Source organism: Seriola lalandi, unplaced genomic scaffold, assembly GCF_002814215.2.
Source record: "Seriola lalandi dorsalis isolate HSWRI2012SDOR001 ecotype SW California unplaced genomic scaffold, Sedor1 jcf7180002054581, whole genome shotgun sequence".
Lineage (NCBI taxonomy): Eukaryota > Metazoa > Chordata > Actinopteri > Carangiformes > Carangidae > Seriola > Seriola lalandi.
In genome coordinates this window covers 3,495,012-3,514,045 of record NW_019525134.1, presented here as the reverse complement: position 1 = coordinate 3,514,045, position 19,034 = coordinate 3,495,012, and the positions used below count along the sequence as shown (strand labels likewise).

General features: G+C 40.9%; 1 protein-coding gene across 1 annotated transcript in view; it reads right to left on the bottom strand.

The window, feature by feature from the left end:
* Positions 1-19,034, bottom strand: part of LOC111663932 (vacuole membrane protein 1-like) — a 59,602-nt gene that overhangs the window by 17,728 nt on the left and 22,840 nt on the right. The window contains exons 7-10 of the mRNA XM_023418338.1: positions 17,008-17,139; positions 6,869-6,949; positions 6,342-6,458; positions 2,347-2,408 (exon numbers count right to left, since the gene is read on the bottom strand). Of these exons, the coding sequence (XP_023274106.1) occupies positions 2,347-2,408; positions 6,342-6,458; positions 6,869-6,949; positions 17,008-17,139 (392 nt within the window). The remainder of the gene's footprint in view (positions 1-2,346; positions 2,409-6,341; positions 6,459-6,868; positions 6,950-17,007; positions 17,140-19,034) is intronic.

The window sequence follows — 19,034 nt, the reverse complement described above, 5'->3', positions numbered from 1 at the left end:
AAATATAAAAAAAAGACTTAATTAAGTTTTCACTGCAATTCCAAGAAAGGCCAGGTTTGAAATGCTTCAATTTCCAGATTTATTTTAAATATGAGTTGGTGGGAGGTAAAGTTTTGGAAAAGTCCTGAGGCTGAGGTGATAAAAAAAAAAATGTTGATGTGAAGTTTTGGTGTAACTGAATTTTGAGAACGAGGGTATTCAGAGGACAAATGTTTGAGTTTGCGTTTGTGGGTATGTGTGTGTGTGTGTGTGTGTGTGTGTGTGTGTGTGTGTGTGTGTGTGTGCAAAGGGTTTGTTTGTTTGTGTGTGTGTGTGTGTGTGTGTGCGTGTGTGTGCGCACATGCAACTGCATGTACAGAGTGGGTGGGTGCAACTGCAGGTGGATGAATTTTCATGGGTGTAGAGGTAGGTGTAAATTTACTTTCAAGCACCTGCACAGTTGCGTCTGTCTGCGCCTAAAGGGTTAAAATTGAAAGGCTGTCACCCATTCATAAGGTGAAGTGTGATTGAGAGTGAGAGTGAGTGAGGCACAGAAAATCATAGGTGAGAAGGTGGAAGGGCCTCAGCGAGGAAGGAAGCTGACGGTTGATAAGTTGTAATGAGGGAAACTTCCTTTAGAGAAGAAGCGGGCAGTGAGTCAGACTGAAACCTGTCAATAACCAATGATCTATCGCTTTGAGTCTAGCTCAATGAACTGTGACTGCAAGAGGGGACAGGCCTTTCACAACCCATACACAGTCACACACACACACACACACACACACACACACACACACACACACACACACATACAGAAATATATATAATATGTATGTATATATAATATTTTAACTTTTGTGTAAAGCCTGTTTTATCTAAGCTTCATTCACCTCAATTAGAACATATTTTAATTTGTCGCATTAAAGTAGGATTAACAAACTATGTATAAAAAATTCGTATGTTGAGAAAAGAGCAACAGCAGCTTATTTAATAACCATCTTTGAGTTTATGTCTTTCAAATTCATTTTAGAAACAAAGCAAACACGCAAAAACGACAACATGGCAAGGAAGAGAGCTGATGCAATCTCATCGCCTGATTTCAGCAAGTGTGTGTCTGCGTGAGAGAGAGATAGCAAGAGTTCATGAGTATGAATGTCTCTCTCTGTGTGCGTGTGTGTGTGTGTGTGTATGTGTGTGTATAATAAATGGCACTCCCACCAGCAGGTGTGTTGAGGGCAGTTTCCAGCTGCAGCCCGGGGCATCTCTACAAGGACACCCATCGTGGCACCCATCAGCACCCACACCCAACACCAAGGTTCTCTCAACTTCCATTACATCTAGCCCTTATTTTGAAAAGCCCAGCGGCTGTATATAAAAGTGTGTGTGTATGTGTGTGTAGGTGTGATTCTTATATTTTTACATTTTGATTTGCATCTTTCTTTAAAAGGTTTCACTGGTTTTTAAACTTTTAAAAACCAGTCTGTGTCTGTTGGCTTCATGAAGAAAAAGTCATGTCTCTCAGTCTGACAGAACAACTTCATGCAGTTGGTATATTCACACTGGGCCTCCAAAAATACTGACACACATAAATTTGCTTTGTGAAATCTTTCCCAATTTCTCGTTCCTTCCAAGAGGTTCCAGGCTAATAAACACTAGCATATCCTGCCTGAGACGCCTGACACCTGACAGGCCTTATTTTATCAAAAAGATAAAAGGTTGCATCGCAGAGATCGATCTCTAGAGACCCAGAAGCAGCCCTCTCTTTTGGCTTGAGCTCCCTATGAAATCAGGTACATAGGTAATAACCCTCTATGACCGTTCATCATCAAGAGATAAAACAGAGGAGGAGGTTTCTGTGATAGACAAGAGTTCATCCTGTCCTGTGCAGCAGCCAGAACATGTTCATGCCCATAGTCATCCAGTGGAAAAATCCAAGCCATTAATCACCATGTCGGCTATTACGGCAGAGTAAGGAGCCAAAAGGGGAACAAAATGTGACAAAACCTTTGTTTCAGGGTCCACGCAAAGTATTTCAAACAGGATAGAGCAACAAGTCATCTTTCCAAAATCACCATGTTTAATTCAAATCAACAACTGAGTCTGTGTGACCTTCATCACAGTCATGAAGGAGGAGGAGGAGGAGGAGGAGGAGGCAGATTTCACACAAAGGAATATAAATTACCTGAATGCACCGTGACCACCCAAAAGATCCCTCAACCGTCAAATTCTGCATTAACTCTTTCATGTGTGGTAGCTGCATTTTTACATTACTTTTTACTGTGCAAACACACACACACACACACGCAAACACAAACACAAACACACACACTCACACCCACACCCACACACCCGTTGAGCTTTACTCACCCGATGAGGGAGACCATCTGCTCCACTATGTGCCTGCTGAAGGTGACGATCACAAACAGTTTCTGTATGACAAAGAAACACACAGAGAAAGATCGAGTCAGTCACTGAACCATGAGGTCACTGCTGGGATGCAGAACAAGGCAGTGTGTGCATCATAGTTTGATCAGTAATTCCTTAACTCCCCCTCACACATATACACACACACACACACACCCTTCCCATCATGCCCAAAGCCCATGCCTTGCACCATCAAGATGGTTTGGTCTAAAGGCAGCCATGAAGACGCCCTTTTGTCAAGGAGGGCAAGAAATAAAAGGCCTGTGCTCTATGACACACCACCAACAAAGTGCAACAGGTCAGCATAATCACACTGTCTGTCATCTGAAGTGTGTGTGTGTGTGTGTGTGTGTGTGTGTGTGTGTGTGTGTGTGTGTGTGTGTGTGTGTGTGTGTATAAAGGATGCATGGATAGAGGAGTGGAGGAATCAAAGGAGATGTGTCATTGCTTCACAGGGGTTCTGGATGTCGGCTCCTGTCTGGTCTGATTCCTGCTTAGTCACCAGGCCAGAAAGGACAGACGGGCGAATGGCAGCCATTCTGGCTCATATCAGCCCTGCGTCCTCCCGCAGACGAGCAGGAACAGGCAACCGCTTACTGACCAGATATTTCAAAGTCCTTCACTTGCCCTCTTGAGTTGTTGTAAGTTACTGTATTCTTATAAACAAACATGTGTTTTGGACACTAAAAATGTGGTTTGATCCAGTAACATCTAGGTTGCCTTCAACATACCATTAGAAAGGCTTAACCCAACAGAGCGTTTGGCGGGTCCATCATTACAAACTCATGTTGTGCAGAAAAGGATTGTTCAAACCCACAGAACCTAATTTTAAATTCTAGTCCAGATCCCAAGGTTTCCAAAGATACTAAATATATGTTCCCCAATTACAGGGAAAAGTGTATAAAATGATACACAAGACATCTAGAATTTTCCATTTTGTGTAATGATGGAGCCATAAAAATGTCATGTTAGATTTGAATATTTCACTCAATGTAAATGTTTTAGCTTCAATTAGGTGCTGGGGGCACATACAGAATATATTGTATATCATGTGGAAATGTTTTATCTTGGCTGGGCTGCAAGTGGTTAAAATCATATTACATTGATGTTAATGTAATTTTATATTGACCCACAACCATTACTATATTTCAGGATGCTTTTGTAAAAGCTAAATGGAGCTGATCAACCTTGACTTGGACCTTGACAAGCTATTGAGACTATATTAAAGATATGTTACTGTATATTATTGAGGTTTTAAAAGCTGCAAACTGCTCTGATTGGTAGGATTTTAGCAGCTGGTGTTATAATAAATCCACTTTGAACTAAACGTGTTTAACTTCATGATTAAATAAAGATATAAACTGTGTCTTCACATGAATTTCCCCCAGGGGATGAATAAAGTATCTCTCCGTCAATCTATCTTGTGGAATATTAATATTTTTTTTGCAACACATTTTACAAACAATGAAGGTGTAGAATTAGTAAAATTACAGAAAGTATAGAGAGTGTAAATTATTACACTGTAAGTGGACAAAAGTGAATTAGACATCACTTTTAAATGGTTACACTGCAGATAAGTCTGCACCAGGACGCCTCAATGTCACTTTTAATTTCATTAAAATTGTGACGGGCTCCTTTGATCAGTGCTTTGTTACAGTGTCCATTGTCAGGTTATGTAACAGGTCACCCGTGTGTTGTCGTTTTGGTTGTGTTTTAATTTGGGTGGGTGTTAATCCTCAGGACGACACTGAGGGTTAAACAGAATGAATGACGGACTCGCAGTCAAAATGTTGGCAATGTCACAAAAATAACAAACCTTTGGCGTCAAATCTGTAACTATAAAAAAAGACTGACATTTGCAATCGTACTATTTCTGAGCCTCATGCAAAATTAACATGAGGCCGTGCTGTAAGTAAATCCCATCATGGCAAATTTCAACCTCGACTTCAGTGACAGGTTTCGGAGCACTGCACTTAAAGCTTGATTTTTATGAACCAATTGATCCTTCATCCCACGGAGAGGAGGAAGGGACAGCAAGATGGCCGACACAGGAAAGCTGACTAAGATGCCTTAAATGTCTCTGCTCGGAAACTGATGGTGACACGGTCTTGACTCGCTGATTTCAATTTACTGACAATGCTGATGAGAGTTACGCACATCACAGGCATATATAAACACATTGACAAGGGGGAGTATGACTTCAGTAGGTCACAGAAAAGGACCAATTACTATCAAGAACCGCAAGCTGCACTGAGTGGGTGAACAGTAAAATGGAAGTGAGAGCATCCTGTTTTAAATGTTGTGTTTTTGCAGCTCTTACGCTCCATAAATGCAGATTCTTGGTCAAAGGGGAAACAACAATACCAATCATCATGTTTCACTGTCGCCACATGAAAGTCTACTTTCTCTGCCACACCTCACAGCTCTTCTGTCCTCAGCAATAGCACCTCTCTCAAGGGCCTGAAATGTGTATTTCCACCCATCATCCTCAAGTGACCTGCTACGTCACAAAGCAGCTGACGTTGACCGTTCAGCAGCGCACATTCAGGCGCTCCAGAAGCTTAATGAGCATAAAAGGCGGAAGCAGTGCAGAATAAAGAAGCCTCTCCTTGGAGACTGGTGAGAACACACCTGAAGCACAGGTACAAACGCAGATCAAAAACACGCTTTGAGGCACTGAGGCCGCTCCGAGTTTTACGCCCACAGACACACACACACACAAGCACACACAAGCACACACACACACACACACACACACACACATACAAACACAAGCTTCAAAATCCCCTTTTGTTCCCTCTTGGCCCATGAGGGAGAACGTCACCTGCTCTCCGCTGCACTTTCTTCTCATACTTCTTGTTTTCTGCTCTCACACTGTAAACTACTGAATCATTTGCATCAAAAGCAAAAAAAAAAAAAAAAAAAAAACCTGAGCTTGAAGAAAATTAAACCAAGCAGCTTCAGGAGAGATTGGGGCCCCCCAGACATGCCGGAGAGTCGGGTGAAGTCTTTCTTTTCCGTGAGACAGGGAGGGACACACCTCTGTCAGTGGGGGCCCCTGGGACCCCTGGGCGTAATCTGGTCCTGTGTGTGTGATTCTGTCTGCCATGCCTGCAACCCCCCCCCCTTCCCTCCAAACCCCCCCCATCTCCCCTTCTCTCTTTCTCCATCACCTCCCACAGACAATGTTTATCTGCTTTAGCTCGCACTCGCTAGGTTCACTGCCACCCCCCTTCCTTTTTTCTAGTGTGCTTCAGGACAATGCATTTAGCGTATGATAAGGAATGAGGCTAAGTGGAAAAAATGCTTAGCTTTTAACCCTTCCTCTCTGTGTCACAATGAGCAAACGCCAACTTTTGCTTAGAAAACAGAAAGTTGAGCCCCTGACGGTAATCACAGACATACTGCAAATTCCTGGGCGCAAATTGAGGATTTTCCAGGATTAGAAGAAACGTGTGTGATGCCAAGTCTCTTAACAGCAGTTTCTTATTCAGGGGTTAGGATGAATCTCTTACTTTCCCATAAGTTCTCAATCTGCTTCAGTCTGACCAGTCTACTGTACAATGTACTGGGGCTGCTGCAGCTGCAGTCACAAAATGGTTGACTCCCCCTACTATGCCTGCACAAAATGGCCTCCTTACAACCAGCTGAGTACAGTACAGAGATGCCGTGCATGAGTGTGATTCATTATTTAGCACACTTCTCCCTCTGAACAACATTAAAGATGAATGCAAATCTCAAACTTAGAGACAAATAAATTTTGTTGTTTCTCTGCAGTATAAGGAAATAGAAACGATAAAGGACGAGTTCTACACATCCAGCGGTGTCAAACTCCTTAAAATATATAACTGTCAACTGTATTTTTTATCAATATTTTAGGAAGAAAAAAAAGCCCTAGCATTATTTATATGGATTTATATTATTTAACTGCAGCTTACCTGAATGTGCATTTTGATAACTGCTTTCCCAATGAGTGTTGCACCAAAAAACGTCCAGAACGGGACCAGAAAGTGTCCACATGTTATTCCTGCCAGGTCAAACAGGGGATTTGGTATCTGTTGAAAACAATACTGATGATTAGACTTGATATTGTGTACATTTACGTGAAGAAATACATAATAAATCATGCAGAGAAAGTGTAATTATATAAAACAATATAACACAATCGTGAAATCTATGTAGTATATTTTCCTCTGCATTTACCCACCATCTGTATTTCACATATCCACCTACTTACAGGAGGTCACTGAAAGTGCCATGAGAACCTCTGATACTTGTCTTATCTGATAGTATTTACTTTTTGATTGTGTGCTGAATGATTCAGAGGTGACATTTCCTTTGAAATATGCATCAATGTCAATATTAGATGAATGTGGATGGGACAAAATAATTCAGACTGCTAAAACCTGTAGCAGGGGTGAAGAATATTTCATAGAAAAAAAAGATTATGCATGATTTTACTCACAGAGGCACAGGCTAAAATCCCCAAGAAGCCGACTTTCTGGATGAGTTTCTGCACAGCTACTTTTGCTCTGGTGGCAAAGTCCTTAAAAAAAAAAAAAAAAAAAAAAAGCAAAAGTGAGAATAATGTGAGATAAAATTTTCACCAGAGACGTGATGCTGTTTCACTGATATTGATCGCATACTTAATGCAGACTACACATGTAATGTAGACAAAGCTTCATTCACAGGACACATCTCCAACATGCTCTGCATATTTTTTCTACAAAACAGCAAATTGCTAAATAAAAATAATTTATTTTCATTATTGTTGATTGTAAAGTTTTCTACTGGATACATACCATAATATCTTTATTAATACTGGATTGCGTCTGACAGTTTAAAAGTGTTTCAAAGGAATATTAGTGATCTACATTTATTTTGATTAATTATTCACAATTAATTTCAAATAAACATAAGATTGATAGGTAAAATTGTTTGCATCCAAATAATTAATATGAGTACTGAAACATTTATTAAGGGAATATTACAGCAGAGAGTTCTTTCAGGGTTTTACTAAGCATTTATGTGGAAGAGGGAAAATCACAGAGGTGTGTGAAATAAATGTGTGTAGCCAGCTGCCATGTTGTTTTTGAAGGGGGTTTTAATAAAATGCTTTGAAGCCCATTCAAATGTCACATTAAAACAATTCAAGAATTTAGGATAACATCTTGATTCGGGAAAACACTGAACAATCAAAGATCTGCTTTTAGGATTTCTCCATCACCTCTGACTGTTAATGTTTCAGCTTATTTACTGATTACTGTCTCTGTACTGACTTTAAATCTTTCCATTTTATTTCTAAAAACATAGTAGTGTTCAAGTGAAACGAAAAATGGGGGAATAACCTGTTTTTTTTTTTTTATCTGTGCTTGTTTCTAAATGATTTTAGAGGAGTAGCAGCTGCAACAGGCAGATTTTCTACCTCCTGTAAATCTGCCCTCAACAAAAAGTTTGAATCAGTTCCTGAACAAAACAGCAACTGACTAACCAAATAATGAGACCCTCAGAAACTAGATGTACAGCAGAGCAAACTGTTTACAACTTGAAAATACACATATTTTATTGGATTGCTGATAAGTGTGATTTTCCTTTAGTAAATCGCAGAATGTGTTTCTAAACCTTCCCAAGTTCAGGTGCTTAATTTTTAATGATAAAAATATATAAAATACAATATTTAAGCATCATCTTTACAATATTTACACTGTTTTAATTCAACTTTATCCACATCTTGCAAAATAATGGAGAAAAGTATGTGCGATGAGTGTGATTAGTGGGAGAAGTTGCCTGCTTGTTTAAATTTATCAGAGGAACTCATCTAATAACAAGCAACTTCTTAGAGGGGAAAAAAAGTATTTATTTAAATGTCTGAATGCCAAATATAGGTTTTGAGATAAATCAGGTCCTGAGGTAAATTCATGATCATCCTTCCAACATAATAATCTCCAAGTTCACAGCAGAAATGCCACAAATTCACCTGCCTAACATTCAACAAGAAATGCAAGTTTTACCTCTAAACGTGCTTCTTCATTCAATGACAATTATAAACTGGTTTTAGCATGTCTGTAGCTCACCTCTAGTGCCAGTTTAAGTTAAGTCCATTGTCATTGGGAATGTGAGAACAAGACAACAGACTTTGGTCATTCCAGTGACTCACATATTCTTACTTTTTCTGCTGGTGTTGCCCTATCCGTCTTGACAGCTCCACAAAAGCCTCTTTTCACAGCAATGACACACATTTTTCCCCAAATATACCTTTTCTGGGAAGAGGAGCTTTAATCTGTTTGGATTTTTACTTAAACTACTTCTGGGAAGACAGTGGGAATGCACAGGAAACCCTTGATCCAGGACCTTGCATATTTTTTGAGGACCCAACATTTAGGTAAATTATAAAATGACTGCTTTCTCTCTATGATAGTTTTATTATTGTTAATTATTTTTTTCCTAAGAAATTGTGTGATTCAGGGCTCATATCATAACTCTTAAGATAACAGCAATAAAATATACTGAGGACACTGCATTCCCAAAATATTCAGTGCAAGTTTTTTTTTAATTTCTAGGCCTTAATATGTTAATAAATTGATCTTTTGGCAGCAGAAAATGTAGACTTTACTGCCAAAAATTACACAATGACATTCATTCTTTATTATTATTTCCACATTTGTCTGAGCTTTTCTTAAAGTTGATGCATTTTTATCATGAAAAACGGTAAGATTGTTATTTGTTTGTGAAGTTAATGCAGTTATTGTGGTAACACTGCCTCTTTTTTTTTTAAATGCTCAGAAGTTCTCAAGATATTTATACTTGAATATATGATTAGTATATAAATAATAAGTCGCTTTTAGTGATGTCATATATTATACTCAATTAAGTAACCCGTTTCTTTGATATCTTAATAAATATTTTGCAGTAAAGCCTTACATGTATATTTAATGTATTCTTACTCAGACTTGTTCAAAAATATGACATTGTAGTACTTTAATTCAAATGTGTGTCAGCTGCTGTATATATTGTGTGAAGGTATATATTACAGCTTGCATTTGCTATATGAAATTATATAGATGTTTCACATGAACATCATCCTTTTGTGCCTTTTAGATTTAACCCCAGACTTTGCGCCCAGAATATTTTTAATGCAAAAAACTTCACATTTATTCATTAATAACTGCAACTGCAGTTCTTAATAAGTATATGAGGGCATTTGTTCCAAAGTGAGACAGCCTCTATTTAAAGACAATACACACTCTTTCTAACTGGCTGCTAATATGGACACAACATTATGTTGATAAAGTTCCCCTCAAGACATTTATATAATTGTTTGTCCTTCTTGAATCACAGTGTTAATGTTTTAAACAGTTTACTGGTGATTTTCATGTGGCAAAGTGTTTACATCTATTGCATTTTAGAATGAAACCCTCAAATAATGAGTCAGTGGGCTGTTTAATTATTTATAATCTAAATATCCTTAATGAATGTTTGCTCTATGTGAAAGCATCTTTTTCACCTAAAACAATACAAAATCAACTGACAGAGAATCTAGAGAAAAAACAAATTAATTTCATACGAAAAGATGAGAAAAATTTGTTTTCTTTTAAAAAAGTAAGGCCTCTGTTTCTGAAACATCATATTAATCTAAAAAAAAAAAAAAGAGGTGCAGCAGGGGGCTGGCAATACATGATCATACCTAATATGGTCAACAAAACCAGTACAGTGCTGATGACATTCTTTACGGGGTGCAACCCAGCGGACAGGAAATTTGAGAGACATGGGAGGTCGCCTAATAAGGCGGTGGTGGGGGGAGCGAAGGGACACAGAATCTGATTGGTTCACGATTTGAATTTCTGCCTCCCCTGATGTCCAATCATGAAGGTTTATCCTTGGACAAGCCTGTAGTTTTAATTCTAGCCTGTCCCCATGTGTTCATACATGTGTGTGAGTGTGTTTGTGGGGGTGTATGTGTGTGTGTGTGTGTGTGTGTGTGTGTGTGTGAGAGTTGCTCAGCTGGTGGGAGACAGGGAGGGAAGGAATGTGTATGGCTGGTTTACAGCTGAACCACTGAGGACTGTGTCTGGACCAGGGACACCTGACAACCGCTGGTGTTGTAGCACAGACAGAACCCTGCAGAACCAATCAGTGCCATGGAGACGGCCTGTGAATCCCATTCATTTTCTGACATCATGACACATGCATTGTTTACATTAGGTGCTGTAGTTGAGCTTTTGGCTCATGCATGAAAATATCACCGCAGTGTGAACAAAGGGTCCCTGAGGAGGTGAGGGGAGGGTGTAAAAGGGTGTGTGTATATGTGTGTGTGAACTTGTGACACTGTGATTTACTATAGTTGAACTATGTACTTGGACTCTCTCTCTCTCTCTCTCTCGTCTGCATTTCTGGACCGGGGAAGCGTCTATCTTGGATGGCTGGGGTTCAGACATCCAGACTCTGTTGTTGGCGGCTTATGGAAAATCACCATCTTTGCCAGGCAGCTTGCCAAGGGCTGCCTGCCACCTCCCCAACCCCCACCCCTCCTCCACCCCCATCACCACTGGCCTGTAGGGCTGGGCTTAGCAGCAATTACATTTGGTAAGATCTTGTCAAGGGTGCAGTGTCATTAAAACCATGGGGGTTTTGGTTCCAGGTTTGGCTGTTCGGCACAGATGCCTTACTCAGCAGTCTGCACACTCACCCCACATGGAGCCGACATCTGAGCTGTTATAGATCTGGACTTCCCCCTCCATACACATATATCATATGTGCTTAGATTATCTAATTATCTCATTTCTCATTTCAATAAGCACATCAGACGTGCTTCTCAGAAACCACATTTTACTGGTTTTGGTTCTGGTACTGGTTCTTCCCACCATGGTTTCATGAGCATGTGCTACTTTTGTCTCAAAATCAATTAACCCCTTGGAAAATATAAAATGACACATTAATCTGTGCACCATTATAAACATAAGGGATGTAGCATGTCTTCTTGTCAGAGTAAATAAACATATATTCAATATATAGCAGGTGTTTGATGGATAATGAATTGAAAACCAGATTTAAGTCTTATTAGCTAAATGTCCAAAAAATGACTTCTGGTCTATAAGTGCAGGAGCATGCCCTGTAATGAAATTTGTGAGGATGGAGCAGAGTGAGCTCCACATTTAACATGATTGTCTGAATATCTGTGGTTACAGTTGCCAGGTGATGACAGTTATTAGAAAAATCCACAGGGAAAAACCCCAGAGAAGACAGTTTTTTGAACTTGTTACAGCATCCCCAAAGCATTAGCAGTTTTTATATTTTCAGCAGCACCATTACTTTATGCCGATATACTAAATGTGAACAGGATCAGTTGCAAGTATTCGGTTTTTGAAACAACTATGCTTTTTTCTTAGTTTTTCATTTAAAGTGCATTACTGTACGATGTGATTCTTGTTTCTCTTGGATTTGATGACATGTTGCTCGGAGGGTTTCTTCACAAAAAATGGACTTTTCATTGTGATAAAGTTGGCAAAGCAAACACTTTGTTTTCAGTGGGCTTTGGTAGGAACTGATGGGGCACAGAGTTCGAACATAGACAAAAAGTAGGCAGCGACAAGGCACCCTGCTCCATGTGGAAAAAAGTGTCAGACAAGGAAAAATCTATGCATAGCCTATACACAAGTCAACACCCACGCACATTTTTTCTCTCCCTCTCTCTGTTTTCTTTTTTTTTTCTCAATGAAAGTCTTTCACACAGAAGACACACATCTCCGGAGCGGCCGTGAGCCCCCCGACACGAAGACGGCTAAAGTTCATCTCATTAACTCCTGACAAGCCCGCGCCTGCGCCTGCTCTCTCTGGCACATGAAGTGGAGTGATTAAGGAGTCCTGACGCAATCAAAGCTACAGTCCCCTTTCAAGAATAAAAAAAAAAAGAAAAAAAAAAAGAAAAAAGAAGAGCTACGCATTCAACCTATCTGGACACACACACTCACACACAAAAAACACACACACATACACACAGACAAAAAAAAAAATGCACCCCTGAGTCCACGTTGACAAATTCTTTAACAAGCTGTGGTTAAAGGGAAGCTGGTTTTACTCTGACTCACCCCCCTCCTTTCAAACAGTTTACTGGAAATAAAGAGGGAGGAGGAGGGAGGGGGCACTTTCAGAGAAGTCACGTGACGGGGCCGGGCAAACCACAGCACAGAGAGCCTTTGAGTGCAGTAGGCCAGGGGGGAAGGCAGGCATACGCCCAGCGCAGATGGCCCTGATTTGAGTTACAGGAGATATGATCCTGGGAGTTGGCAATCAAGAATTCACAGCCTGTTAACCCTTTCCGTTACAAGCGGAAGTTACAAGCAGTCATGGACTTGATCCATGCAGGATGCTTCGAGACAGTCTGTGTCGATACTGAGGATTCCTCCCAGCACAGCGAGGGCTCTCGTACTGAGCTAAAGATTTAAGAGGGGAAAAAAAGCCGATGTTCATGACATCAGCGTCTGGAGCCGTTAGAAAAGGCATGACTTCATTATTCTTGAATAGCTCTGTTGAATGAATGAGAAAAAAAAAAACCCAGAGTGCTCTGCTGCAGTGCATCACGTGCACTTGTGGCAGGAAGTTGGCATGTGCAGGCTGGGAGAAATACCACTGGGTTTAAGTCAAACTGCTGGCACCTACAAACCTCTGTGACTTGAGCGGAGGGGTCGTAGTCAGCATCTTAATCCAGCTCTGGTGCTACAGGATGGAGAGAGTGTGTGTGTGTGGGAAGTGGGATAGAGTCTGTGTGTATGTGTGTGTGTGTGGCAGTTGTTGTTTGGGGGGGGGGTGGGGGGTCACATCCTTGACGACAAAATTTAACCACTTCCTGTCTAAACACAATGATCCAACGATAGCCTTCTCCTATCCAATCCCAATGGAGCCTGTTTCCACTTTGGTCTACTACTATTGATTTTCAGCTTTCAATCAAAAACTCAACATACAAATCCACAGCGGATGACTGCCTCCGTGTCCACCTTAAAAAGGTGTAAAAAGGGTAAAACGTGGAAGCGTGAAAATCAATCAGAGAGGTGTTGCGATATCTCCTTGGGTGAAAGATGGAACCCTGAGAACATCCAAAGTGATGGTAAAAGCTCTGGCGAGAGAAAAAATGTTTCCGTATGTGGCAGGTCCTCGCTGGTGCAAGCAACCTGCCTCCAGATGCTGTCCAATCACACAGGCACACATTACATATATACACATGGCTGCCAGATATCATCAGAAAGAGACAGAGAGAAAGAGAGAGAGAGAGAGAGAGAAAGAGAAAGAGAGAGAGAGAGAGAGAGAGCGAGAGAGAGAGAGAGCAATGCGCAGTGGGAGACGAACACAGTGCGTGAGAAAGAATAAGAACATAGGAAGAGAGGGACAGAAAAAGAAACAATGTCAGAGAGAGAGCGAGACTGAGGCTGTGTACTGAGACAGCAGCACGCAGCGTCACTTCTAATCTGCCCTCGCTCGGATGCAGGACAAACAAGACGATGCTCCTCCTGCGTAACACTGTTAATTTGTTTGGGAAAAGACACGCAGGAGCTCTCCCGATGCTGAGATGATCGTTTAGACAAAACCTCCTCGTCCCCAGGCTGCCCGTTTGTCTTGCTCTTCAACTGTCTCTGCGCTTTTCTCACAGTTTCGGTGGGAAGCGCCACTTTATCAGTAAGTGATGTCAGAGCTCCACTCTCACACATGTGGTCTGAGCGCCAAGGCTGCTGTTGGTGCCAACCTACCCAGCTGTCCACAGCATTACTAACAGTGGACCTTGCAGAAGGTGCCGCGTCCCTGCCCCTCGTTAAACAGCAGCACAGATTCTCCTCAACGCTTTTTTTTTTTGGGACTTCCTTGAAACAGTTTCAGTATTAGTGTCTCAAAAGGTTACTTCAGTTTGTCAGTTAAACTTTGCTGATAATGAAATAAAGTGGTTAACGCAATATTTCCCTTTAGAAGAGCAATGCTCAGTTTACACACAAAAAGCACACCTACAGGGCCGAATGGATCATTGATGCTTTAATGTGAAAAAATATTTCAATTGCCTGTTAAAAGATCATTTTATATACGTGGCGTTTCAGCCAGTTCAATTTAAAGAGATGCAGGAAAGGCAGAGACAGTGTGAAGGTATGTGTGTGTGTGTGTTTGTGACAATGGACTACATATTCACCTACTGCTATTTGGAGACATGAACAGTTTTGTGAGTCTGTGATGCAGCCAAAGGCAAACCCCTAACCTGCTGTGACATCAGTAATTGAGCTGAGGCCAGAAATAGTGGTTCGAAGTTTTATCCCAAGAAACTGGTGCAATGAGGATTTTCCGCCACTAGAAATTAATGAATGAATTCATTTGTGATATGTTCTTTAACAAGATAATTAGACCCTGTCCACATGTAAATGGGTATTTCTCAAAACTGAAACTGGTCACTGAAAACAGACCACGTGAAAAACTCTGGCCAAGACGAAGACTTTCAGAAACTCTGTTTTCAGTGTTGTTGTTATGTAGATTATTGTTGTTTGCCAACCGGGACCTGTGATCCTTTTTTTTTTTTCAAGCATCTGATTGGCCAACATGGTTTTACGATTATGGTTATATCACCACCTGCTGATTTAGACAGTGAGTTTTTCATGTGGACAGAGATTTTGTTTTAGACCAGATGTGGAAAACCCCCATTTTAATAAACACCCGTGTACATGTGGACTTGGCCTGAGTCCAGGAGTTCCTACACAGGTTGATGTGGGAGAGAAGAGAGGGAAAAAAAACAAGTAACTGGTTAAGCATTGACTGTCTGAGATAATAGCGGTGAAAGTTAAACACATTACAGTCATTTTCATGCATTCCTGAACTGAGACAAATCAATTCTAGTGAGATACACACATCAATTCCATATTCTAGACGACCTTGTGTATCCCAGCAGGAATCCCCGCGGCGGACCACAGACCCCTGTTTGAGGACCACTGATTTAGTATGACAATAAATTAAAATTTTTTTTGTATTTAAGTATCTCCAAAGTAAATAAACTGGCTTCAGTGTTTTGGACAAGTAACATCAATGACGTGGACGGAGTGTTTTCCTTGTTTCAAGATAAGAACCTGCTTCCAGAGAACAGTTTAACCAACACTGGAAACGAGTGAAATCCTGCCTGCAAATATTTCCACTCATTCAAAAATAAATGGCTTTCATTTGTAATAAGTAATTTTTTGAACATTGTTTGACATCCTCACAAAACAGGATGTTAAACCAGCATGGGAAAAAAAAGAAAAAGAAACAGATCATGATCTGACTGTGAATTAAGTGAAAAGGAGCTGACTGGGTTGCTCCTAAAATCATCTACAATCACATTGTGAATTGAACATCCTCTTCCCTTTAACCTGAGCCTAATTTATATATTTGTTGTAAACCTTACAGAAAGAAAATATTGTGGCAATTTGAACACAACAAATTCATCTTTCTGACATTTTCTGCCAATAAAGTTAGAGGAACAACACATCCACAGATATAGTCAGGTCTCATTTGTGAGACTTTATGAGACGTTTCTAATACATACACAAACATGGCCTAATATAGGTAGATTTTTTTTTATGCTATGACCACAGGCATTCTTTCCAAGCATTTTTTCCTTTTGGAGTTACTGAATTATCAAAGTTAGCATGTCAAAACTGACCCACACATCTAAACTATGGTTGGACTGTTACTAATCCTTTATACATGCTGAGGAGTGAAATTCATACTGTAAACAAAAAGAAACATTCCTCTGAAACACTCAGTAATCCCTTGATTTCGGGAATACCCTCATAAAAAAACCACAAAAAAAAAACAGTAGATTTATTTGCTCAGTCTGGTACTGTCTGATATTGTCTGATATCGTTTATTTGTAAATACAAGAGTGAGTGAGCCTGTTGTAAAAGTTCAAAACCCTTTATGGATGCAGTTGTTTTACTGCACTTGACCTGTCTGACTGTTTGACCCACACTGAGAGAGAAAAGCATTCCTGAGGATGAGGACTGTGTCAGGACACTTTTGATGAAAAGCCTTCTAAAAAAACCACATGCATATTTCCACTGAATTCCCTTTCTCCATTAATAATCTCAACTGGGTGGAAAAATAAATATTTACAATGAGCTATGAGGTATTGTTGAAGTATTTGCTGGGATATTTCATATGAAAGTTTTTTGTTTTTTTTTTTTGTTTTTTTTTTTACAGAGGATGTCAAAATGAAGGGCCGGAAATGGCGGGAACATTTTACTCTAGTGCATCATAGCTGTTCTCTTAGTCATAACGTTGTGAAAGCGCTTGATTCCTGTTGTACCGCTGACACACTGAGGTGGGGCTTGGTCAGCACACACAGACACACAAAGACACACACACACAGACACACACAGACACACACAAAAAGAGCGGCATTGCAATTGCCAGTTGAGAACAAGGAACAAATATAAAAGGAACTGAATGAAGTGAAGCAGGTAGAAGGAAAAGTTATAGCTCAACAAGATGAGTATTGAGGGGGAGTGGGGGCAGAAAGAGGAGGAAATGAGAGTGGCTAGGTAACAGAAGATGATGAGGATGAAGGATGAGTAGATGAAGATGATGCAGGGAGCAGTGTGTCACCTGTGCAGACTGTGTCTGGTCCAGGATCTCCTCAAACTTCTGGTAATCCTCGTCATCAGGGTCAGCGCCGGAGAGCCGTGCAGCTCGGGCCATGAAGTAGGGAGGAAGCTCTCCTATGGCAGTGCCTGCACCCTGCTCACACAGAAACACAGACACAAACACACACGTACAGACAATGTTAGTTATTGCTGCTCAGCTGTTATTTATAATACTCCCCGATGTGATGTGCTTCTGTGTTTTGTTTTGGCAACACAGGCTTCTGTCCCAAACGCTAATGAATCTGAATTCAACATAACTCTAAGACAGAGAGAGGTGTCAGCTCTTATGTACAGTGCAGGTTGTTTATTTGTATCAACTTTATTAAATTGTATTTAGATTCTGTGGCTGATTGTATTTTTTTTTTTTTTTAAATATGCATTGAGTAGGTTGGTGGTAAAAATTCTATATTTTATGCTAATTATTATAACAAGCATGTTACTGTGGTGACTGGGGGGTTAATGGAGCAAAATATCAATATCCACAATCCAAAGCAGCTTGCACTGCTTGATGTCTGGAATTGTGTGATCAGCGTGCTTAATGGGAATAAAACGGAAAGGATTTACGAGAACGAAAATCCCTCAGATTATTAAATGATCATGGACACATCAAACACAGACCTGGGGAAGGTGAAAAACCAGATGCCACCTCTAAACAGCATATCAACACGCCGCACTGCTAACTGCTAACTGCTCTATGCTAATCTACTTTTGGACATTTGGAATCCAGTGTTTCTGGAAAATTTCAGAAGTGCTAACAAGCCCTGGGGGGGTGGGGGTGGGGGGGTATCAATATATCAAGATATCAATATCTAACAGCCAAAAGGGGCTTGTACCTCTAAAGCACTGGAGCCTGTGTGATTGAGGGGGGTTTAACAGGAAAAAAGCGGAAGTGATTTGAGGGAAATAAATCCTCAGCATTTGGTCGGTTCACCAAGTTCATTCTGCCAAAACATGAGGACGGAGAGGGAGTGTGGTGGGGAGGAGAGGGGTGAGGGCTACAGACTTAATTAACACAATGAAAACAGCCGCCAAGAAATTCAGTGTTTTTGGAGTTGCTCACAGCTCATTACTTTAATGTTTCCAGGCACAGGGGGAGAGCAGGGGTGTGAGGGGGGATGAGTGAAAGATGCTGAGGATATAGTTAGTGTAAGTTACAATTACAAATGGCTTATGAATGATTTCAAGCCCCAACACATCCTGCAATGCACAGACGGCAATGAAAAACTTAAGCAGTGAAATTCAGTGGTCTAGGTGGAACATGCACAAAATCATAGCTTCAATCTCGCTCTCAGAAGAACATAACTGACTAATCACAGCCACATTACTTGCATGTAGCTGGATGGCTGGGCCAGAAGATGATTAGTGGGTAGTTAGCAACCATGGCAGCGACAACAAGCCCAAACAATCATTCTCAAGAGGCGGTGCTATCCCAAAACCTGGCAGACTGCATCTTTAATCTGAACACCCTCTTCTCTTGTTAACACTGCAGTCTTTGATGAAATCTGCCAGTTTTTTCTCATAATGGAGACGTGCCTTAATCTCCCTGGCAGCTGCTCCATTCAATAGCTCTGCCTGTGTTTGTGAGCCTGCATGTGCCTGTGTGTGTACGTGTGTATTTGTGTAGGGGGCAGTGAAATGCGTCCACCTGCGCATGGTGGTGTTTGAAGTGGAGCACTTCAGGGAGCGGCAGTAGTGGACAGAGAGGTTTCAAGAGGTAACAGAACAACACAAAGAGAGAGGAGGACAGAGAAAGGAGAGAGGAGGAGAGAGAGGAGGTAAAGAAGCAGTAGTGGTGCTGGTAGTAGTTGGGAGGGGGATGTCATGTCTCATCACCAGTGGGAGGCTGGCAGAGGGAGGGGGAACGCTGGCAGGGGTGCTTTGAAATCATGGGCGCAACAGGTGTCTCTAACTGTAGAGCTGACAAGCCTCAGCTCCAGCCATGCCAGGCTGAGGTTACAGGGGTGTAGTGGTGACTGGGTGGTGTTGAGT